The sequence below is a fragment of the Ziziphus jujuba genome, chromosome 9 (genome assembly GCF_031755915.1).
Source record: "Ziziphus jujuba cultivar Dongzao chromosome 9, ASM3175591v1".
Lineage (NCBI taxonomy): Eukaryota > Viridiplantae > Streptophyta > Magnoliopsida > Rosales > Rhamnaceae > Ziziphus > Ziziphus jujuba.
The window spans coordinates 1,699,847-1,724,025 of NC_083387.1; the positions used below are offsets into that span (position 1 = coordinate 1,699,847).

A 24,179-nucleotide genomic window follows, 5' to 3' on the forward strand; every position below is an offset into this window, starting at 1 on the left:
GTCCCTTTTTATAGATGCTAGCCAAGTACTACTGCACCAATAATTAGATGGATTTGGGTGAATTATTTGCTTTGGAAAATGCCTAACTTCTGACCTTTTTTGCTTCCTAAAAGAATTGACTGAAAAAAATTTGTAAGAGAAATGTAGGTTTCATGCATGACGCGTATATGATAGCTACGTAATAGCAGCTTGATGGATCAATACTAAACTAAGATCCAGCTTTGATTTTCTGAACACGGCATTAGTCTTTGATGATTTAAACTTTTGAACGCAAAGTAATCCATATGTAAAAGGTGGTTATATAGAAACTATTTGCTACAGTAATTCATTGGGGTCAAGCACATTAAGGACTTCAAAATTTGATGATAAGCTAGTTACTATTTGAAGAATCTGACCCTACAAAGGACTTGGATCATATAGTTGCAATTTTCAATTATATATGGCACTGGCAAGTAGTGAAAGCAGACATCCAGATGAGAGTATCCTGGAAAGACAAATTCAAGTTGATCGGATAGAGCGAGCAGCAGACTAGTAATGAACTCCCCTATTTAAGAATGTTTGCTCGAGTTTGTTTTCCGACAATTTAAACATACACCACATTACCAGTAAATTTTTGACATGCAACACCTAGTTTTGCTGCCAAACACACATAGAAAGAATTAATTAATCATAACAAGTCCTATGCTATGAAGAGTAACGCGGTCTGGTATATATACAGTACAAAGGCTTGTGCAGCTGGTAAGAAACTTTCATTGGCCTCCTGCTATTTACGACCTTTTAGTCCCTAATCCTTGTCCGGTTTTTTGAACTAATATTATTATCTGATACAGTGCAAATCAACCATCTCTGTGGACCCAGCTATCTTTATGAACCCCATGAAATTGATCGGCCACCAAATTATAGTCTTTATATGCGCAGAATGATAGGGATTCTTGTATATGCACAGCATGTAGGAGAATTAATGTCAAATTGCATGGGCTCATGGGCTCCATGTAATTAATGCAATAGATAAACATATGTAGCTACTTTTCTGATGATTGTTTTGTGAAGTAATCTCAACATCGATTGGATATATGTAGGTTCATGCATAAATATATATATATATATATATATATATATTGTTACGGAATTGGGAGAAAAACAAATAGCAACGGAAACAAAGAAAACGAAGAACAAACACACAATTTACGTGGAAACCCTTGACGGGAAAAACCACGGGCAGGGAGAAGCAAATCCAATATCGAAGGATTGGTACAAAGGTGAGCCAAATTTTGAGATACCCTAAAAACCCCAATTACAGCCGAACAAAAATATATATATATATATAGTACGGAAGAAACCCTAAAATTGAACAGGTCCATACCTCGGCCCGAGACCGTAGCCCACCATTGAGCCCCAAATTTTTCTCCAAAATTAGTTTCACCAAATGGGTCGCACCGCGAGCTTTTCGGGTCGGGTCAACAAGAATTCGGGTCACTAACTCTAACAATCTCCACCTTGACACGAATTCCATATAAGGAATGAAAAAACATACAAAACTCCAATCTTCGATAAAAGTTGCCATCCTCTTCCACAAAAGCCCCTAAAGGCAAAGCTCAACAACAAACACCAACCAAGTCCAAGCAATGCTCAAACTTGGCTACTGGAAGTGCCTTGGTCATCATGTCAGCAGGATTATCATGAGTACTCACCTTGCTAACAACAATATCTCCACGAGCAATAACATCACGTACAAAATGATACCGAACATCTATATGTTTTGTCCTCTCGTGAAACATCTGATCCTTAGTGAGATAGATAGCACTCTGACTATCACAATTGATGACCGTACTCTCCTGCTCAGAGCTCAACTCACCTATCAACGCCCTTAACCAAATAGCTTCTTTCACCGCTTCAGCTATAGCCATATATTCAGCTTCTGTAGTTGATAGTGCAACTGTTGCTTGCAAAACAGACTTCCAACTGATAGAAGTATCTCCAAGAGTAAATACATAACCAGTAGTGGACCTCCTTCTATCAAGGTCCCCAGCAAAATCTGCATCAACATATCCTTTTACACCCTCCTTACTTCCACCAAACTCTAAACAAGTGTTAGTAGTGCCTCTCAAGTACCTTAGAATCCACTTGACAGCTTGCCAGTGTTGTTTGCCAGGATTAGCCATATACCGGCTCACAACACTAACAGCATGTGCAATGTCAGGACGGGTACACACCATAGATACATCAAACTACCAACAGCACTAGAATAAGGAACATGTGACATATACTCAATATCTCTATCCGACTGTGGTGACATATCAGCAGACAATCTAAAATGAGTAGCTAATGGAGTACTTACATGTTTAGCGTTCTTCATTCCAAAACGCTCCAGAACTTTCTCAACAAAAGATCTTTGAGTCAAGAAAAGTTTACCTGCAGATCTATCTCTCTCAATCTCCATATCAAGAATCTTCTTTGCCGCTCCCAAATCTTTCATCTCAAATTCACCACTCAATTCTGCTTTCAATCTGTTGATATCGGATTTCTTCTTGGCCACTATCAGCATATCATCAACATAAAGCAACAAGTAGATAAATGAGCCATCTTCCAACTTCCTAAAATACACACAGCTATCATATTGGCTTCTAGAATAGCCATGGCTAACCATAAACCCATCAAACCGCTTGTACCACTGACGAGGGGATTGCTTCAAACCATACAAGGACCTTTTCAACAAACACACATGATCCTCTTTTCCTTCAACCTCGAAACCTTCGGGTTGCTGCATATAAATTGTCTCCTCAAGCTCACCATGCAAGAAAGCGGTCTTCACATCTAGTTGCTCCAACTCTAAATCATGCATAGCAACTAGCGCTAACAAAGCACGAATAGAAGTATGTTTAATGACAGGGGAAAATATATCATTAAAATCAACTCCCTGTACCTGTGAATACCTCTTCGCTACTAGACGTGCTTTGTACCTCGCATCTTCAACACCAGGAATGCCTTCTTTCTTTTTGTAGACCCACTTGCATCCCACAATCTTCTTACCCTCTGGAGGTAATGCCAACTCCCAAGTGTGGTTCTTATGAAGCGACTCCACCTCTTCCTGCATAGCAATTAACCACTTTGCAGAATCCTCACATGAAATGGCTTCATAATAGTTGCAAGGATCACTGGGACTCTCGATCTCCTGTGCTGCAACACAAGCAAAAGTGACATAGTCAGCTAAACTAGAGGGCTTCTTGATCTCCCTGCGAGGTCTATCCTTGGCAATCGAATGCTCCTGCACCTCCTCAATTCTCTCTTCTTCCACATGAGTGGGTGTCTCAAATGGGCCTGAAACTGAACCATTCTGTGAAGTACTTACTTCCTCCACCCTAAACTCCACCTGCTTTGGCATACTGTCTGAAACAACGAGCTCCTTTTTCGGATGCAGCATTGCCATCTCATCAAACACAACATCCCTGCTAATCACAACCTTAGATGACTTTGGATCAGGAAGCCAAACTCTGTATCCTTTTACACCCTGCGGGTAACCAAGAAATATGCCCTTCTTCGATCTAGGCTCAAGCTTACCATCATTAACATGAACATAGGCAGGGCATCCAAACACCTTCAAATCTAAATAATTAGCAGGTTTTCCAGACCATACCTCTTCAGGAGTCTTGCAATCGATTGCTGCCGATGGAGAACGATTCACTAAGTAGCAAGCTGTAGCAGCTGCTTCTGCCCAAAATTCCTGTGCTAACCCAGAATTCGACAGCATGCATCGGACTTTCTCCATAAGAGTTCTGTTCATCCGCTCAGCCACACCATTTTGCTGCGGAGTTCCTCTAACTGTGAGATGTCTAACAATCCCTTCGTTTCTACAAAACTCATTGAAAACACCATCACAGAACTCCAATCCATTATCTGTACGAAGGCGCTTCACCCTTCTTTCCGTCTGCTTCTCTACCAAAGCTTTCCATTGCTTGAAGATAGCAAATACGTCATTCTTGTGCTTCAAAAAATATACCCAGACCTTCCTGGAGAAATCATCAATGAAGGTCAACATATATCTGCCACCGCCTTTAGAAGCAGTACGTGCGGGTCCCCAAAGATCTGAATGAATGTAGTCTAGAGTACCTTTGGTTTTGTGAATTCCAGTACTGAAGCTAACTCTCTTCTGCTTCCCAAACACACAATGTTCACAAAACTCCAACTTCGAGATACTCCAATCACCAAGCAAACTCCGTTTGCTCAACATCGCCAAACCTTTCTCACTCATATGGTCCAATCTCATATGCCACAAACGAGTAACATCCGAATCTGACATGGACATTGAAACAGCAGCCGACCCCATTACCACAGAACCCTGTAGCCTGTATAATGTACCAACCAGGATAGCTTTCATCACCACCAAAGCACCCTTCAGAACCCTCAAAACTCCACCTCCACCAGAAAAAGAACAACCAGACTTGTCCAAAGCAGATAAAGAAATTAAATTTTTAGACATATTTGGAACGTGACGTACCTCAAATAGTGTTCTGATAATTCCATCATGCATCTTCACCCTTACAGTTCCAATGCCGATGACACAGCAAGGATGATCATCTCCCATCAGCACAACACCTTTATCCACCGGAACATAAGAAGAGAACCAATCCCTATGGAGACAGATGTGAAATGAACAGGCTGAATCCAAAATCCATCCCTGCTTGCCCGAACTATCCTCAGTCACTGAATAAACATCTCCATCTTCAATTTCCTCATGTGCGACACTGGCTTCGGCATGTTCCTTACTCTTTTCATTATTTTTATTCTGAAGCTTACGACATTCAGTTTTGATGTGCCCCTTTTTCTTACAGTAGTGACAAATAAGGTTTCTGAACCTTGACTTCGATCTTGGCCGACTACCACCATTGTTATTTTGATCTCTAGATGATGTTCTACCTCTAACAATCAAACCCTCTCCTCCGGAACTCCCAAAATTATTGTTATCCGAACTGCTGGTCAACTCCTTATCAAACAACTCCTTAGAATATAAAGAAGCTTTCACGTCCTCCAATTTTAGGGTTTTATTACTGTAAATCAAAGTCTCCCTAAAATTTTTATACGATGGAGGTAAAGAACGCAGTAGCATTAGGGCCTGGTCTTCATCATCATATTTAATGTCCATGTTCGCCAGATCCAACAAAATAGTAGAAAAGTCATCTATGTATGTTTTAATAGATGTACCTTCAACCATAGAAAAGGTGTATAGACGGTGCTTCGCAATCAGTTTCGTTGTGAGATTCTTTATGATGTACAAAGATTCCAACTTGTCCCATAAGTCCTTTGTTGTCTTCTGATCAAGGACCTCCCTCAAAACTTCATTGGACAAGCATAGCTGAATGGTGGATAGGGCACGCTCATCAACCTCGGCTTTCTTTTCGGCATCCCACGAAGACGGCATCTGCTCCTTGCCAACCAACGCCTTGTGTAAACCGTTCTGTGTCAAAATCGCCTTCATCTTGACTTGCCACATGGAGAAACTCATGTTGCGCTCAAATTTCTCAATGTCGAACTTTGTTACCATGATCGAAAGAAAAAAAAAATTTCCCAAATAGATAGACGCGGCTCTGATACCACTTGTTACGGAATTGGGAGAAAAACAAATAGCAACGGAAACAAAGAAAACGAAGAACAAACACACAATTTACATGGAAACCCTTGACGGGAAAAACCACGGGCAGGGAGAAGCAAATCCAATATCGAAGGATTGGTACAAAGGTGAGCCAAATTTTGAGATACCCTAAAAACCCCAATTACAGCCGAACAAAAATATATATATATATATATAGTACGGAAGAAACCCTAAAATTGAACAGGTCCATACCTCGGCCCGAGACCGTAGCCCACCACTGAGCCCCAAATTTTTCTCCAAAATTAGTTTCACCAAATGGGTCGCACCGCGAGCTTTTCGGGTCGGGTCAACAAGAATTCGGGTCACTAACTCTAACATATATATATATATATATATGAAATATGAAGCACGTAAGGATAAGGATGGATGCTTATAATTTGCCAGCCAAGCGCCTCCACATAGGAACTAGTCAAACAGAACAAGTTTACATCCATCCGTGAGGCTGTATAATTAGCTAGATAGCTGCATATATATTCCATGATAGTTGCAACATACCAACCACTGTATCATTTATTTATCTTTCCCTAGGATAATATTTACATTCATGCCAATTTGGCCGACAAGAATTTCCTTAAGGAGATAGGATGGGATAGTCAGACATTGAAGGAAAAACAAGAGGTAAAGATTTAGGCCTTAAATGAAACATTTTTTGTATGGTTTTCTTTAATGTAAAGGAGAATTTTAACATATATTGCCAGAAAAATACTGGAATATGGCTAAGCACTCTGTCTTGTCAAAAATTAAGTCCATATATTAAAGAGCTTCTTGGTGCTATAATATTCAAAAGACAGCCTTTAGAATTGGTTGTGGGTGACCTACCACATGGTTTGTGATCAAGGTTTTTTTCTTTTCTTTTTTTTTAAACTATAATTGAATGATTTATTTGCATTTAGAGCATATTCAGCACTAAAATAAAATCAAAATAAGTTTACCGACATTAATCAAAAACTAATTATATCTATGAAAAGGACTCAACTCAAAAGTATTATTGGGTCTAAGGCCGTAAGCTACATATCTCGTGTGGCTCCAGATCGGGCTGGATGTCTTCGCTTATTGGACAAGGCTTAAAAATCTACCAAAGTTATAGGAGCCCAACTACAACACCTAACAGGCCCAAGACTAATGGGTGATCCAACCCAAGGAACGCTCTCTTTGTTTTAACTTGGTAACTAGCGCATCTAACAGGGGACCAAAATGTGACAAGGTTGCTAGATTTTTGGGCCCAAAAGATCAGAAAAACTAGTAGACGAAAAGAAAAGGGTTTTTTTCAAAAATAACCACCTTATAAATCATTTGTTGAAGAATAGCAAATTTTTTTTTTTTTTAAAAAGTAACCCACTTTTAAAATATCCGGACTAAAATACCCTCTATTACTAATTTTTCTTTTTATTTTTATTTTATTTTTTATCTCTTTTCGTCGACCAAAACACTTTTTCTGCTTTCCCTTTCCCTATTCTTTTTTGAAACACAGGAAGGTGCAGCGAACTGAGTAGAGGAAGAAGGATGTCGTTGAAGCTTCACACCGGTGAAAACCCTAGAAAATGGCGTTTCGCTTGGGAAGTCCAGTCTACATCCCAACCCTCCGATTGTTCCTCTTCGATTCGCACACTAACCCTTCGACTCAGTGTTAGAACCTCAAGGTCGGTGTAAGTCTCTCGCAGTCCTCGGTTCTGGTCAGCTGGTGCCAAGAAACCCAAATCTCGCTTAGGGTTCCAATACCAAGCATTTTGGTCGATTCCGAATCCCCTGTGAGTTTCAAGCTTCAATTCCATTTTGAATTTGCCTGACGACGTAGAAAATGCATCCTTCGATGCTTCGTCGAAGCTGATCTCTATGGATTCCGGTCGGATTGAAATTATTGCTCATTCTGTTTTGTTAAGTTCTTTGTTTGATTGCTGATAGCTGCGTGCTTTTTTATTACAGTTTTAGATGTTTAAATTGGCAAGTTAATGTGTGATAGTGTTTTTGACACTTTTACCATATTCTGTGTTTATCGATCTTTAGTGGTCTGTGGAAGAACAACCACCCGTCCTTTTTTTCCTTTTTTTCTTTTTTTTGTAATTTTCTTTTTTTTTCTTTTTTTTTTTCACATACTATGTATAATAAAGTGTATTCTTTTATCTTAAGGTTTGCTGGTTGGTTTGTTGGTTGGTTGGTTCAGATATAAAGAGTCTTTCGTCTTGTGGAGGACTTGACTTTTACTGCAGAAGTTGCTCCGTTAAATTGACCAGAAGTCCTCTCCGATTCGATCTTTGTCACTCTTTTAAATAAATGTGTTATAAAAAATAACGCGGGTATCTGAAATATCTATATGTATATCTATATATTTGTTGAAGGTTTTATGTGTTTTTGAGAATGTGTTAGTTTAATTACTTTATCATTAGGAGTTTAGTTAATAATATGGCTAGTAAATAAGAAAGTCAATAGCTGGCCATTCGGAAACAGGCTGCTTCAGTATTGGGAGTCTCATAAGAACAATATAAGTAGCAGCAGCAACTGAAGTTGGTATCTTAGCAAGCAAAAAAAAATTTTGGATTCCTTTGGTAAGAGAACCACAGTGGAAATTGCTTTTATTTGTACCAGCATAAAAAATTTCCGCACTGGCGGTCCATTGCCTGAACAACCAATTTCTTGTTGATGTCTTGTATCACCAGTTCACCACAATTGTTGCAATTTCACTTCCCATATGAATATATGAAATTGCCACCCATAATCAATCATTTGGAGATGGTGGATGATTTAGAGTATTTATGTGAACTTACGTGTAGGGAGGTTGATTTTTCTTTCTTGCAAGGCTATTGATTCACTTGTATCTAGGCTGCATTATTGTGATACTGATAGGTCATATTTAGGCAACCAGAACAGAGATTTTAACTGGAGTGTTAGTTGTTTTTCTTGGTGTTCATGTTGAGATCTGGCTTATGACTGGTTAGACATAACTAATTGTATGGATTATATTTGTTTAAAAGGGTTTATGCTTCTTGTGGTTTTTTTCTGTTGGTGGAAAATTTCCAAATTTCTCATATGCTCTTGTTCATATGCACATCTTACACATATAATATGCTAAATTTGATTGCTGCATGGTTACTAATATTGTGAAGTTGTGTTTTTGTTTGAATATAATGGGAGGTTTGAATGTGAAACCATAATATATCTATAGGTTATCTTTACGAAGCAATGTATAATGTACACTACTAATGTATAATGTATTATGCGCTGGTTTGAAAATCCCGTTAGGTGTATGTTATTTTGGTTCTGAAAAATTTTCCACCCCGAGGAAAATATTTTCTCTTTTTTTCCTCCTGGCGGGAATTTTTTTACTTCTGGAGGAAAAAATTTCCTCCAGGCGGAAAATGTTTTCCTCCTGGAGGAAATTTTTTCCGCCAGGCGAATTTCCTCCAAGAGGAAAACATTTTCCTCCTGGAGGAAATTTTTTCCTCCAGGCGGAAAACCTTTTCCTCCTGGAGGAAATGTTTTCCTCCAAGCGGAAAACCTTTTCCTCCAGGCGGAAAAATTGTCCTTCAGGCTTTTCTCGTGTCAGAAAAAACGTTTCCTCCATCTGTTATGTTTTGTTGTATTTGATTTGCAGATAAATGGATTCAGATTACCAACGAAGGTTTTGGGACTCGGAGATATCGAGGGCAAAGGTTAATTGTAGATCGAACTTCTGGAAAGCCGTGTCGGATATTAAGTTCAAACTGACTCCAACCCAAATAAAGAAGTTTGAGGATAGCTGTTTTGGCCACTTTTTGAAGGCCAACGAGATACAATTTAGTGGCCACATCGTCAACAGCATGCTGTATAGGCAATGTGTTTGCGACGACAAGGACTCTATGGTATTCAATTTTGGAGGGCGTGGTGCTAGATTTACACAGAGGGACTTCACCATAATTACAGGTCTACGGTTTGGTTACGAACCCAATAGGCAGGTTAACATCTCTACTCGTATTAGTGACACGTATTTTGGCGGAAAGCGAAAGGTCACTAATTCGGAGATAACCGAAGCTTTCCTGACTGCACAGTGTCAAGACAATGATGAAGCCGATGATGATAGATTGAAGTTGGCTTTATTATATTTCCTAGAGACGGTTCTTCTAGGCAAAGAAAGCATGGCCACCGCACCTCATAATCACTTGGAGATGGTGGACGATTTAGAGTACTTCAATAACTATCCATGGGGTACTTTATCGTATACTACCACCATTAGATCGTTGAAGAGTGCTTTTGAGCATAGAGAGTCCATCGCTTTAAAGAAGTCAAAGAGTTATAGTTTTTGTGGGTTTCCTTTGGCTTTCATGGTAAGTTTGTTACACTATTATTTAAAGTTTGTTACACTTGTATGTATGGTGTATATTTCGTTACTTATTGATTACTAATTAATTGTTTGACAGATTTGGGGTTTTGAGACAATTCCTTCGTTGGGTCAAGCATTCGGAAAGAAGTTGCCGGACATGGCATTCCCTCGAATTCTTAATTGGCATTTTTCACAAGTGCCAAGATTTGAGAAGGCCACTGAACTCTTCGATCATCGTGATGTAAGTCTATGAGTTCTTCCACTTATATGTACAAATATATATATATATATATATATAAATATACATTCCAACATAATAATATTATTTATACACTTTTGCAGTATTTGTATGAATATTAGTATTACTTGCTAATCACTTGATTATAATCCCTTTTGTCTTTTGCAGTATCCCGTTCATGGCTTAATGAATGTGACTGAAGTTGAGCATGCATATATCGGCAACTTGGCATTGGATGTACATCATGACAGTACTCCATACAATGTTGCACCTGCTGTTCGAGACAAGCCACCACAGGCAAGTCATGATGAAAAAGATGAAGGTATTCCACTTACAAGAAGTGGAATAAGTAAGAAACGGAAAGAGGCGTCTGTGGAAATTATGGGAAAAGGAGGGAGGCGGCGAATGGGACATAAGCCGACAGACCAGCCTTCTTCATCGACTGCAGGAGTTGCTGCTCATGTTCATGTTGAACCAACGACTCCATCCCAACCTCCAACGACTCCATCCCATGATGAGGTTTGAATAAATTGTATGAATGTTTATCTTTTTTTCATTATTGCAAGTATTAATAATTATTATTTCTTTTAGGTACCTTTGAGAGAGAGATTAACAATCCTTGAAGGCGAAGTGGCTAGTGTACGGCAAGACGTTAAGGATTTACGAATCGCCATGCTTAGAGAGTTTGCAAGTTTGGACACCAAGCTTGATAAGTTAATGAAGCACCAAGGAGTGGGAGTTAGTGCTGACGGGTTGGGAGATGGGATGGACGGTCAAGGGGATGAAAATAAAGGAGAGTATGGTCCCGATGCGACCCCCGTTGATAGACAGTCACAGCCATATGTTGACGACGATGCAGGACCAAGTGTTACGATTATTGAGAAAGTGTCTCCATCAAAGTTTCCTGCCGGGAGACGTGCAAGAAAGGTAGCAGCTGCTAAGCAAAACATAGATATTGGGAGGAGGGATAGGAAGGCGGCAGCAGCTATTACAACTCCTTATAGTGTCGGAGGCTTGCGAAAAAAACTACAGCGCACTTTACCTGGTGCATCTTCTACTTTGAAGTTCGACCCATACAAACCAGTACCTACGTGACTTGTAAAAAATTTTGACAAATTTATGAAGTCTGGTTGGGCATCAAAGGTTGATATGGACATTTTGACTGCGGGTAAAGACTTTTTCCAGTTGCTTATAAACAGTGAGAAGTGGCTGAATCACGATGTAAGTATCAAGATTTTTATTTTATAATTTGATAAATTCCATAGATAGTTGTTCAACTGCATGGATGTAATTTAAAATTAACTCGTCTTTCAATGCAGCATATGGAAGTCCTGCCTTACCTATTTCGTGTACGTGCCAATCAATTTCCTGATATTTTTTATCCTAGTTTTGAGGTGCTAGATGGAGGATTTTGGGTAAGTAACGGCCAGGTGTCCTATATGTGGCTATTGTGATTTTAGATAACTAATAAATTATTTTGTTGTAGGTATACATTGAGCAATGTCATGGAAAGTTCATCGACAATCCATCTAAGTTCCAATTCTCATACGCAATGCAAGAATATGTGCTGGGGATTCGAATGAAGAAGTCCAAGCCATGGAAATACGTAAATCATGTAATATATACATGTCCAAATTGTGTAATGTTAACTATTCATTTATTCATGTGCCTTCCTTTATTTATTGTGCTAACTGAAATTCTGTAATGTATTGACAATTGTTGATTCCACTAAACAAGCGCAACATACATTGGGTGGTAGGGCACGTGGACTTAAAAGAGCGTCGCATGACTGTATATGATTCAGATAAGGCTGGTAACCGATACAAGGGACAAATTTATTTCCAGAAATTATGCATAATGTTACCATATTTACTGCGGTCTGCATCCTTTTATGAGCAGCGGCCGGATCTTGTAGACTCCGTTGACGAGTTTACATGTGAATTGGCACAAAATACCCCTCAGCAAAGTAACGGGTAAAACCTCTTAATACTTACATGTTTGTTGAATAAATATTAACTATTGAATATGGTTCTAATAATACTAATATATGTTATAATAATTGTTTGTTTTTGTAGTGGTGACTGTGGCATATTTACACTCAAGACCATCGAATTCTTACATGCTAGATTACCATTGACATTCACACAAGATAACATGGAGTTCTTTAGGAAGAAGTATGCATATGAGGTTTACAACAAAAAACTTAGCATATGAGCTGCGTGGTGATGCTTTTTTCTTTCCTTTTTTCATGTTTATAGATGCATATTATTTATTATATTTGACTTTTAATTGTAAATATAATGGTGGCTTATAATGTTCATTTAACAAAGATAACAATGTGGTATTGATGTAATGATAAGTAATTGACCTTATAGGAAATGTGCCATGTTTATTTATTAGAATTCCGTTATGCACAAACGCCTTAAGAGCTCAATTTCAAATTTTAAAAAATTTTCCGCTTGTCGGAAATATTTCCTATAGGCCGAAAAATTTTCCTACTGGAGGAAAAATGGAGGAAAAACATTCCTCCAGTCGGAAATCCCATATGAAGAAAAATTGAAGCCTCTTGATAAATTTCCGCCAGGTGGAAAAATTTTCCTCCAAGCGGAAATAGTTTTCCTTCTGTTGGAAAACATTTCCTCCAAGCGGAAATCGTTGAATAATTTTTACTCCTATTAGAAACTAATTTCCTCCACTTGGAAAATCAATTTCTAATAGATTATATAAGTTAATAGTAGGGTAAAAAAAATTGGAAGTGGAGACAAATATTATATAAGATGAAGATGGAATTAACAAAAAATGTAGTGACATTTAAAATCAATAACCATTTTAAATAAAAATAAAATTGATATATGTTTGTTTTTATTTTCAAAATCATTTGGACATTTCATAAAATGATATGTAAACTAAAGATTGAAAATCAATTCCAGAAAGCATCTTTTCATTTAGGATTAAATTCAAAAAAAAAAAAAGATATGAAATAATTATCAAAACATATTAAACCATAACACTAAATTAAAACTTTCTAATTCGAAACATAAGACAATGGATTCGTACATCTCTGCCTATAATGTCCAACACCACCGCATCGGCTACATCTACGTCCAATAACATCTTCACCTTCGGATGGTATGCGTTGCATCCTCGGTCTACCGGCTCGCCTACGTGTCCATCTTGGTGGAAGAATAATGCGACTTGCCACGTCATCCGGGACATGCCACTGTTTTTCATCTAACAAATGATAAATGGACTCAGCATAAGCTGCACGATATGCATCCGCGGTGTAGTAATGAGAACACATGCCATAAGGAGCAATTTTTCGGTCTCTGCAAGCGGCAATACAATGATCACAAGGATATTGATCAAGATTGAAGACTTTGCATGAGCATGTTTTTGATTGGAGATTAACTGTACCCCTCAAACTCCCACCTTCCACAAGAAATTCATGCATATTAATGGCTTTCACACGTAGTCCGATGGACTCCAAATTTCGTAGTTTGAGTTGCTCTTCCATATGGTCAGTCACAGGCTTTGTCAATTTTGCACCTGCAGTACGTCGCTCATAAAACCACCTTTGCAGTAAATCCCGTATGTGCTCTATTAATGCTACTATTGGCATCTCTCTAGCATCTAGCAGAATGCCATTCAAGCTTTCTGCAATATTGGTGGTCATGATAGTGTACCTTCTACATGGACAAAGAGAACGTGCCCACCTTGTAGGGTCACATGATCGAATGTACTGGGCAGCCCTACTGTTTTTTGCCTCAATTTGCCCCATATAAAACTCAAAATCTTCAACCAAATATGCACTAGCTGCGAGCATGAAACATTGTATTATTGATTCATCTTTCGCATGTCCATTTGCTTTAATATTTCTGCTTATATGGTACGTGCACAACGCATGGTATGCATTGGGAAAAACTTTGCGTAATGCCCTTTCAATAGCGGGGTGTCTATCACTCACAAACACCAAATCTGGAAAATCTCCGATGGCATCCTTCAGGTTTTGGAAAAACCATGTATATGCTTGCTCGTTCTCTCCATCTCCAATGCCGAAAGCCAAAGGATATATTTGCTTATTGCCATCCATGCCCGATGCAATATACATGTACCCTTTGTATTTCCCTTTCAATGTAGTTGCATCAACAGCCAATACGGGTCTTATGTGGGATTTAAATCCCCTAATGCTTGCTCCAATCGCCATAAAGAAATATACAAAATTGTTATTATCGTCTGTTTTGATACGTGTAACAGTCCCAGGGTTCTTCGACACTAACTCAAAACAGTAGGCAGGTAACTTAGCAAAATTCTCCTCTGGAGATCCCCTAACACTGTTAAGTGCATACTCTTTACCTCTCCATGCTTTGTTGTAGCTTATATTCACCCCATATTTCTACAAAAAATCATGTTGAATTTCTTTGGGTTTGTAAACACGTGCAATACCTTCATATTTAGATTTGATACATTGCCCGATAACCCGGCTACTGGCTTGCTTGTGTTCTCGATGCACGATATCTAAGGAGCAACTGTGTACATTATCAAAAATTCTCACAACAAATATTTCTCCATTTTTAAATGTGGTTGCACATAGTCGCCATTTACAAGTATTTTCCAAGCATACAACCTCATACCGTTGTGTAGTTGATCGTGTCACCTTGAACTCCTTATTTTCTCGCATGCAATAGATACTCAGTTTATTCTGTAGGTCACGTTTGTTGCGAAATAATTGTCCAACTACTATGCTCTCACAGCCAGTGAACTTTGACGAAAATATGGCCATAGAACCACTTCTGTTGCTCGATGATATGTGGTCACTTGTAGCACGATGAACCCTAACATCATCAACTCCTTCATTGTTCATTTCAGGATGCATATCATTATCATTATCCGGTAACTCATGATCAAAATCTACATCATTATGACCAACATCATCCCCTGCTGCATTGTAATTCTCATCATGATCAATATGATGCAACTACTCATACTCCTCGTCGTTAGGAAACCGTTCAGCATAGTCACCTCCAACATCAACTCCTTCGTGAATGTTAAATGATGTCCGGGCCCCCCCACGAACATCAACTTGATCTCTAAACTGAGTTTCTTGAACCATAATTTCCTGAGATGTAGCCTGAATTGGTTCAGTACCGGAAGCTTGTGGTAGACGACCGCCAATTGGAGGACAAGAAAAAGAATGAAGATTACTCCCACTATCCGAAGCAAATGCTGTTTGATGAACATTTCTACATACATGTTCAACTTTTGAAATCACCTCAACATACAATGAAGGCCGCATCATTGTCATCCCTCCATTCCTCACTTCTTGAAGAAAGCATTTCACATCCCTATCACATCGTATTTCTGTAGGATCCAACTTTTCTGCACATCGTCCATATATCCATTTTAGCTTTAGCAAATATTCATTTCGATTTATCTCAATACAATTGAAAATCTCATCCTCTAACTCTGATTTTGTGCATCTCTTGCCGACGGAAACCATTACATTTTTACCATTTCGATATTCCCAATCACCACTATCATTTTGTACCAATGTTCCATTGTATAAAATCGCAATTACAATGTCATCATCTTCCATTTGACTACAAAATTAAATGAATAACGTTAAACTAAATCAATAAATATATAAAATTTTGAATAATATTAAACAAACATATTAACTGTATTAAAAAAGTTGATTCTGTTTTTTTTTTGGGGCCAAATATAGCTTTTTCCTACTGGCGGAAAATTGGCGGAAATTTGCGAAAACTGACAAACTGGAGGAAATTGGCGGAAATTCATCTTTTTCGCCAAATTTCCTCCGTTTTTACTGTTTTTCGCGATTTTTCAGTTTTACACAAAATTTCTCCCATTTTCAAACCATATGCCACCTAAAGTATCTTTAAAATCACATAGAACATCTCATAAATCAATTTCTTGCATACCCATATCAAATAAAAAGCTTAAAAAACCCTAAACTAATAAAACTTACAAGAAAAAATAGAAAGAGAAAAAACAAAAAAAACACATATTTCCTTACTTTCATCTAATAAGAAAAAAGACAAAATTTTTACCTGATTTTAGTTTGAGATATGAGAAAATACAAAAAAATGAGAGTGAGAGGCGATGAGATGCAAAGAGTTTAGAGAAACCCCACGAACAGTTTTGTATAAACCCCACCCCCACGAACGAACGGCTGTGTAGAAGAAAGGAAAGCTTTTGTGTAATTTTCAATTTTATCAAGGGTATTTTTGTCCCAAGGTGGCTAGTTTTTAAAAAAAAAAAAAAATTTTGCTATTTTTCTAAAATGGAGTTGTAAGGTGGCTATTCATGGGAAAAACCCCAAAAGAAAACTTGAGAAGGAACAAGGAAACAGCGGAAGGAAGCACCATGATCCATGGGAAAAAAGGCATTATCCTACAACAGCCAACAGCATCCTAACTGTGCTGCAGCTTTGGGCAGATATATGGGCGACCAAATGTTTTAGAAGTTCAGGGTCATAGCAAAAGAAGCTAAGGAAGCACATGCAGTTGAGTATTAAGCTAGCATGGTTAAGGAAACTTTGTTTCTCATCCATAATCCATTTAATGACAGTTGAATTTTGAAAAGAAAGTCGCAAGAACTTTGTTTCACCTCCCAGTACTTTTTATTGTTGTATATGTATTAGGTTACCAATAAGTGATGATATATTGCGCAAGGGGCAGTTTCTGATTCAAGGGCCAGATGTTACCATGCTTGAGATCTTAATATATATGTCGGTGCCTGTCCCTCCTAATAGAATTTTGAGACTGAAATCAAATTAGGATAGAGTAGTAAATCTATTGATTAAATAATAGGAAGATCAAACTGATAGAGATAAAGAACAATTGGAGTATGTTGAGGAAGATTGGATGATGGTATACAGTAATTTTGTAGTTTCAGAACGGTTTCAACTACAACTTTGAAAGTTTTTTGTTTACTAGATGCGCTGCAAGGCTGTTTCAGAATTGTATAAGAGATTTAATTAAATAGGTAAACAAACCACTCTCAGCCTAGACACTATGGGGACTAATCTTTATTTATTTATTTTTTTTTTTTTTCTGTCTTGGAGTCCTATATAATAAATAATCAACTAAAAGCATTTTCAGTTATGCTCCTTGTTTTAAAGAGCATAATTATTAAAATAAAACTTATGAAAAAATTTAAATGATTAAAAGTAAGATTTTTTATTAAATTTTTATAGTAATTTGTATAATAATTTTTTTTTATTTTACATTTTCTCATAAACAATTATATTTTATGTATTCTTTTTTTTTTCTCCTCCTATACGAAAACATTTTAAAAAATTACAATATAAAGTTATAATTAATAAATTAAATAAAATTATGCATAAAAATTATAAAATTATAAATAAATTCATTAAATATTTTACATAGAAAGTGAGTTTGATTTTCTATATTTAAATAACTAAATTTTATTTTTATTTTAGTTTTTTAATTTAAAAAAAATCCATTCAAATTATAAAAATAAGATGTAACTTTTTAAAATAAAAAATATAAAGCTTTTAAAAAGGTTTGTTGAAAATGCAATGGTTAAATTTGGATGATTTTGATTTGTTCGGTAGCACAATTTATTTGGCATGCCCTGCGTATTGCATATAAATTAAATTTGTACAGTTATATAATGAAAAACATTTGTTCATCCATTCATCTAGAAAAATAATACCAGCGCCACGTGGGAGATGGATGAAGAGGAAGTTTCAAGCTCCTTGGCAGGACAGGTGTTCGAGAAGACCCATTTTGATGCATCAAAATAATTATATATATATATATATATATTGAAAATATTTTCAACAAGCTATTTCCAACTGATCCTGGAATCTTTCTGTGCCAATGAATAACACAGAACTTTTAACTTTAGTAAAAAGCGTGGCATTTGAAAATTGAATTGAATAATTGTTATTATTGCCATTGATAAGATGGATTGGAAGTGAAGTGATGTATGATAAATAATGAGAAAAAAAAAAGCCATTGCCAGGCAGTGCGAGATGTACGTCAACCAAATGCACTGCATCTGACCCAACTTTTCTAGATTCAGAGGCTCAGGACCCTTTTGACCAGTTTTCTTGTATTTTTTAAATAAATTATATATATTTATATCTACTTTTTTTCCAAATCAACTTGCCACTGGGCATCTTTTTTTAACCTCTAAAAACAATTTCCAAAACTGTTTTTCAATCCTTTCAACCTATAGTTTCCGTTTGCCACTAAATCCAAAGCGTTTTGCAACCACCGCTTCTACCAAATTCTCAATGAAAATCAATCCTACCATATCCTTATTGTAAATTGCAGACCCAAAAAAATACCTAGCAAAACTAGTAATTTGTTTTGAGAATAAAAATTCTTTCTATTAATTTAGGAATTATAAGGGCATAGCTAACTTTTTTTTTTATCCCCTTTATAAAGAAGCCATATTAAACTTAAATTTAATGGAAAGGGGAAAGTTAAGGGGCTAAGTACGTAATTTGAGCTCCTAATTAGGTTAGTGGGTTGGTTCACAAAACCAATAACCAATGAAAGCAAAGGATAGGAACTAATCTATTAAGCACCCAAACCCATTAATTCAATGTTTCCTTTATAATCTTAAATAAATCGGAAAGGGAAAAAAAATTTACCAGAACAATAATAATATTCACACGTGTGATGAGGATTAAAAAGATTTAAAAGAAATATCTGAAAATCTAAAAAATTCAAGTTCCAATCCGAGTATCGTATTCAAAAATTAAATAAATTAAAAAAAAAAAAAAGCAAGTTCCAACCAAGTCCACGGCACGTACAAGGGGCTCTATGAATTCGTGCGTCGCCTTCTTGTCCGTGATGCTTTTGCCAATTTGCTTCTTTTCTCTCTCTCTCTCTTTTCAGCAAAGCCTTCCATTTTACTCTTCATTTGGCATCCGCCACTTCTTTTCTTCTTCTTTTTCTTCTTCTTCAAATGCTATTCAACGCCAACCACGTCCCGTCTTAGCAAAACCAGCATATGGATCAGATCATCTGCTCAATGCTTACTAATTGATTTCTGGCCCTTCACTCTGTCTTCTTAGCTTGGTAATAAAAAAAAATATATATATATATATATAATATTATTTTTTTTTGTTGTTCCTTTTTTTTTTTTTTCCGGTTCTTTTTATGTTTTATGTAGATGAATAAGCTTATAATGACGGTATTCTCTATGCGTTTGTATTGGGTTCTCGTTTCATTTATATACTTTGGAGGTTTAGCTGCTTATGTTTAACTAATTTTGGAACTCAACTTGTTAAAATAATCTTACTTTATTGTCAAAATTTTTAATTTTTCTGAAAATTTTGTGATTAGCCTCATTTATTTGCGTAAAAAGTGAAAATCTTTTAGCTTTATCAACGATTAACGGGAAAAAATATCATTTGTAAATTTATAAACTATGAGTGAATTTTTAGTGGGATTATTATCTTCCAAGGCTTTTTCAATTTTTTATTTAATAGTAATAATAATAATAATAATGATAAAAAATCTTCTTTCTAATGTTGATGAAAACCATGTCTTATTATAATTGTTTTGAGAATATTTCGGTGAAAAAAGAAGATATTTCTGTGATTTTAATTGAAACAACAACGTTCTGTAAAGAACGTCCTTGGAACATGCTCGAAGATCAAAGCATTTTTCATGGAATTGCTTATGCTGAAACATGTGAGGTCCTAAGGCTAAGTAAATAATGATAGTTTAACTTTAATGTACTACCATTTAATTACTCAAGATAAACGACTTTGTATAATTGCATAAGATTATCTTCAAGTAATTACAAATATATCCACTCTGTAAGCGAGGACAGACTTTATAGAAGGTTTATATTTAGAATAGTTATATCTACTTTGTTAAATTTTCTGACTGTTTGCTGTTATAAATCTATTTTCTGTCATTCTCAGATCTATTAAGACAGAATGGAGTCCTGTGATTGTATTGACACACAATGGCCCCCTGATGAACTTCTGGTGAAATATCAATACATATCCGACATCTTAATCGCCCTTGCATATTTCTCCATTCCCCTGGAGCTTATATATTTCGTTCAAAAATCTGCATTCTTCCCCTACAGATGGGTGCTTATGCAGTTTGGTGCTTTCATTGTCCTTTGTGGAGCAACCCACTTCATAAATTTGTGGACGTTCTCTATGCACTCTAAAGCTGTTGCTGTGGTGATGACAGTTGCAAAGATTTCATGTGCTATAGTTTCGTGTGCAACTGCATTAATGCTTGTTCACATTATACCTGACTTGTTAAGTGTCAAAACTCGGGAATTGTTTCTGAAGAACAAGGCTGAAGAGCTTGACAGGGAGATGGGCATTATTCTGACTCAAGAAGAAACTGGAAGGCATGTTAGAATGCTGACTCACGAAATTAGAAGCACACTCAACAGACATACGATATTGAACACCACTCTTGTTGAGCTTGGTAGGACTTTAGGCCTGGAGGAATGTGCATTGTGGATGCCATCCGAAACTGGTTCAAATCTACAACTTTCTCATACTCTAAATTACCAAATTCAAGTTGGGTCGTCTGTCCCAATAAACCTTCCCATAGTCAATGAAGTTTTCAATAGTGCTCAAGCAATGCGTATTCCCTACACCTGCCCACTGGCAAGAATCAGACCACTTGTGGGAAGATACGTGCCACCAGAGGTTGTCGCTGTGCGGGTACCACTTTTAAATCTCTCAAATTTCCAAATGAATGATTGGCCTGATCTCTCTGCAAAAAGCTATGCAATCATGGTTTTGATTCTTCCAACGGATGGTGCTAGAAAATGGAGGGACTACGAATTAGAACTTGTTGATGTTGTTGCAGACCAGGTTCTTTGCTTCTTTCCTTTTTGTTTTCCGCTGTATTAGATGTCATATTGGATCACTTTTTTTTCTTTCCTGATGCTTGCATAAAATTAAGTTTTAGTTGCTTTTTAGTTCTTGGATTAATTGTATAGTATTCCGCCATTAATTTCCATGACTTGTGTTATGGAAGATATCAATTGACATTTATTCCTTCATGATATACATATTTACTAAAAAAGTTTGTAGGAAAATTGTTTACTTGGGCTTGGGCTAGAGAGGTAAAAGATTCAGTTGTTGTTGTTAAGATAGGTTCTAAGTTCAGATCCCTCTTAATGAGGGTGAGAAAGAAACTAATGGAAGTACTTTAAGTCTTCGGAATGTTTGGTTGTTAATTATGCCATAGTTTTTCCTTATCCTTCTTTTTACTCCTGTGAAATTCCAATGTCTGGTTATAGCTATGAAGCTGGACTTTAATTATAGGTTTTTCTTTCTTGATTTGAATAATTTTCCATCTCTTTGTTTTTCACTGATTGTGTTCCTCTCTTCTGTTTTTCTGATCATAATCCATTTTATTTCTAACTTCTAATTCATGAAACATTTACCTAATATGCGAAATGCATTTGAAGAAACAGTTCCCAGAATAATATTCAATTAATGCTGATTTAACATTCTTTTCACATAGGTCGCAGTTGCTCTTTCACATGCAGCTATCTTGGAAGAGTCTATGCGAGCCCGTCAGCAGCTCGTGGACCAGAATCTTGCTTTAGATCGAGCTCGACGAGAAGCAGAAACAGCAATCCATGCTCGCAATGATTTCCTTTCAGTCATGAACCATGAAATGAGAACTCCGATGCATGCAATCATTGCATTGTCTTCACTTCTTTTAGAGACTGACCTAACTCCAGAGCAAAGGGTTATGATAGAGACAGTATTAAAAAGTAGTAACCTTTTGGCAACCCTTATTAATGATGTTTTAGATCTTTCTAGACTTGAAGATGGAAGCTTGGAATTAGATATTGGAACATTCAACCTTCATGGAGTTTTCAGAGAGGTAACCATTCAATGTTCTGGACTTCAACATAGACAAATAAATTCTTAAAAAGCCTTGTTTTTACGGCACTTACATGCAAAATCTTCTAATGGCAGGTTGTTAATTTGATTAAACCAGTTGCATCTGTAAAAAAGTTACCAGTGACTCTGATTCTGGCCCCAGATTTACCTTTCTCTGCTATTGGTGATGAGAAACGACTCATGCAAACTCTCTTAAATATTGTCGGTAATGCTGTGAAGTTTACAAAAGCAGGTTATGTTTCAATTATAGCATCTATTGCAAAACCAGAATCTATAAGAGAGTGGCGACCTCCTGAATTTTACCCAGTATCAAGTGAAGGCCACTTCTATGTTCAAGTTCAGGTTAATATCTATGCATTACAGTGAGAAAATTGTGTTTTCATGATGTTTCAGACTTCACTTTTTATGTTTAGAAGTATGATTTGGTGATTACAAGGAATTTTATTTACTTTATGAGCCACTGCCTCGCCTGGGTCTAACTCCTCTAGGTGCTTCATTATGTCATGTTCATTATTGATCCTTTCCATTTCTGTTGCTGCAGGTTAAGGATTCTGGTTGTGGAGTTTCCCATCAAGATATTCCAAATCTTTTCAACAAGTTTGCTCTGCCCCGAAGTGGATCAAGTAAGATCAATGGCAGTGCTGGACTCGGACTTGCCATTTCTAAACGGTAAATAGAAATTCTAAATCCTACCTTCAAAGATGGTTCTCCTAGAAATTATTTCTTTAATTGCCTCTTTTAACCGCAGTAGGTAGATGTGCAAACTCTTTGAAGATGGTTTTACTTTTAACCAATTTTCGATAGGGCATTGACCCTCCATGTAATCGAAGTTGTGATACACTAAATGCTAATGTCTTATGCTGAGCTTGTTTATTACTTTCTAAACTGAGTCATTGAAATTGTTGGAATTAGGTTCGTAAATCTCATGGGAGGTCATATATGGATTGAAAGCGAGGGAATTGACAGAGGGAGCACTGCTACGTTTATTGTGAAACTCGGCATATGCAACAATGAGCAACAGGTAGCAGCACCTAAAGGACGACCAAATCATGGTAGCGGCGATCTAGTTGGACATAAAGCAATCTTCAGAGATGGTGATGGATTACGTTTCTCTCATCCACGTTATCAAAGAAGTCTTTGAGTGGCAATGAGGGTGTACATCATGGAATATTAGTTCCATATGGGGGGATTTTGTTGTGTAGTAATTGGGGCTTCTAGCAAAGCACTATACGAATATCAGCAGACCCTGTACATAATTTTGGGATCAAGGCAAGGCCTGCTAACCATGCAACAAGTGCGTTGTTGATGGTATCTTCGACACATAATAATTCTTTTTGTCTAGTTTCCACCTTGTTTTTCTTCTTTGGATTAGCCAGGAAAATTGCTAGATTAGGCAAAAATAAATAAATAATCATTCTTTTGTAGAAATCAGAAATAAAAATATAAAAAAAAAACAAAAAACAAAAAACAAAAAAAAAAAAGAGAAAAGTGGACGCCATAGGACATCTCTGCTAAAATAATATTACGTTAGGACGTGGAAAAAAGACACCGTAAAAGGAAACTTACTATTATTTTCTATTTTATTATTGTAATTTCAAATAATTATAGCAAATTATATCTATTTATAAAAATCAATCTTATTTACATTGCATGCCTTTGTCTTCTCTCACTAAGATGACCTCTATAATATTTCTGAAAAATAACTATTGTAACTTATTTGGCCTAACTCAATATTTTTCCTTTCTTTTTTTTTTTCTTTTTTTTTTTTTTTCGCCTTTTCCTTTTTTTCTCATTTATAGACTTCCTCCTTCCGCAACGAACCATATTTCAGGGTGGAAGCCAAGTTCACGAATACGCGAAATTTTGAAAAACAAAGCCAAGCGTTGAAAACAACTTACTGTATTAGCAAGTATTTTTTTTTTTTTTTTTTTGGGGTTAAATTTAATGGATTAGCAAATATTATACACATAACACTCCAACCAAAAATATAACGATTTCGTTTAATCGCATTTCAAAATACACATTTTCGTTAACAAAAGTGAATCAAATTTTAGTGCTAAATACAAAGATCCCCTTTTTCACCAAGAATACCGTTCTCAAT

The 24,179-nt window shown here is 36.6% G+C and overlaps 3 protein-coding genes across 4 annotated transcripts; all 3 read left to right on the forward strand.

Moving 5' to 3' along the window:
* The first annotated feature begins 9,201 nt into the window (after positions 1 to 9,201).
* LOC125420408 (uncharacterized) lies at positions 9,202 to 11,778 on the forward strand. Its single transcript, XM_060811502.1, has 6 exons — positions 9,202 to 9,945; positions 10,039 to 10,182; positions 10,348 to 10,698; positions 10,771 to 11,400; positions 11,499 to 11,594; positions 11,666 to 11,778. The coding sequence occupies exons 1-4, from the start codon at positions 9,241 to 9,243 to the stop codon at positions 11,272 to 11,274; spliced, it is 1,704 nt and encodes a 567-aa protein (XP_060667485.1). The 5' UTR covers positions 9,202 to 9,240; the 3' UTR covers positions 11,275 to 11,400; positions 11,499 to 11,594; positions 11,666 to 11,778.
* A 120-nt stretch (positions 11,779 to 11,898) lies between these two features.
* Positions 11,899 to 12,575, forward strand: LOC132799546 (uncharacterized). The gene is made up of 2 exons (XM_060811628.1): positions 11,899 to 12,152; positions 12,255 to 12,575. The coding sequence occupies exons 1-2, from the start codon at positions 11,965 to 11,967 to the stop codon at positions 12,391 to 12,393; spliced, it is 327 nt and encodes a 108-aa protein (XP_060667611.1). The 5' UTR covers positions 11,899 to 11,964; the 3' UTR covers positions 12,394 to 12,575.
* Positions 12,576 to 18,960: 6,385 nt separating this feature from the next.
* Positions 18,961 to 23,722, forward strand: LOC107426328 (ethylene response sensor 1). Of its 2 annotated transcripts, XM_048480046.2 has the most exons (6): positions 18,961 to 19,256; positions 20,111 to 21,031; positions 21,690 to 22,058; positions 22,154 to 22,420; positions 22,620 to 22,747; positions 22,991 to 23,722. In XM_048480046.2, the coding sequence occupies exons 2-6, from the start codon at positions 20,126 to 20,128 to the stop codon at positions 23,217 to 23,219; spliced, it is 1,899 nt and encodes a 632-aa protein (XP_048336003.1). In that variant the 5' UTR covers positions 18,961 to 19,256; positions 20,111 to 20,125; the 3' UTR covers positions 23,220 to 23,722.
* The last annotated feature ends 457 nt before the right edge of the window (positions 23,723 to 24,179 follow it).

Excerpts from the sequence above, each read along its gene's own strand:
- LOC125420408 (XM_060811502.1), top strand. The coding sequence starts at position 9,241 with ATGGATTCAGATTACCAACGAAGGTTTTGGGACTCGGAGATATCGAGG. Across the intron at positions 9,946-10,038 it reads GGTTTCCTTTGGCTTTCATG|ATTTGGGGTTTTGAGACAAT; the intron begins GTAAGTTTGTTA and ends ATTGTTTGACAG. Across the intron at positions 10,183-10,347 it reads AACTCTTCGATCATCGTGAT|TATCCCGTTCATGGCTTAAT; the intron begins GTAAGTCTATGA and ends TGTCTTTTGCAG.
- LOC132799546 (XM_060811628.1), top strand. The coding sequence starts at position 11,965 with ATGACTGTATATGATTCAGATAAGGCTGGTAACCGATACAAGGGACAA. Across the intron at positions 12,153-12,254 it reads ACCCCTCAGCAAAGTAACGG|TGGTGACTGTGGCATATTTA; the intron begins GTAAAACCTCTT and ends TTGTTTTTGTAG.
- LOC107426328 (XM_048480046.2), top strand. The coding sequence starts at position 20,126 with ATGGAGTCCTGTGATTGTATTGACACACAATGGCCCCCTGATGAACTT. Across the intron at positions 21,032-21,689 it reads TTGATGTTGTTGCAGACCAG|GTCGCAGTTGCTCTTTCACA; the intron begins GTTCTTTGCTTC and ends CTTTTCACATAG. Across the intron at positions 22,421-22,619 it reads ACTTCTATGTTCAAGTTCAG|GTTAAGGATTCTGGTTGTGG; the intron begins GTTAATATCTAT and ends CTGTTGCTGCAG.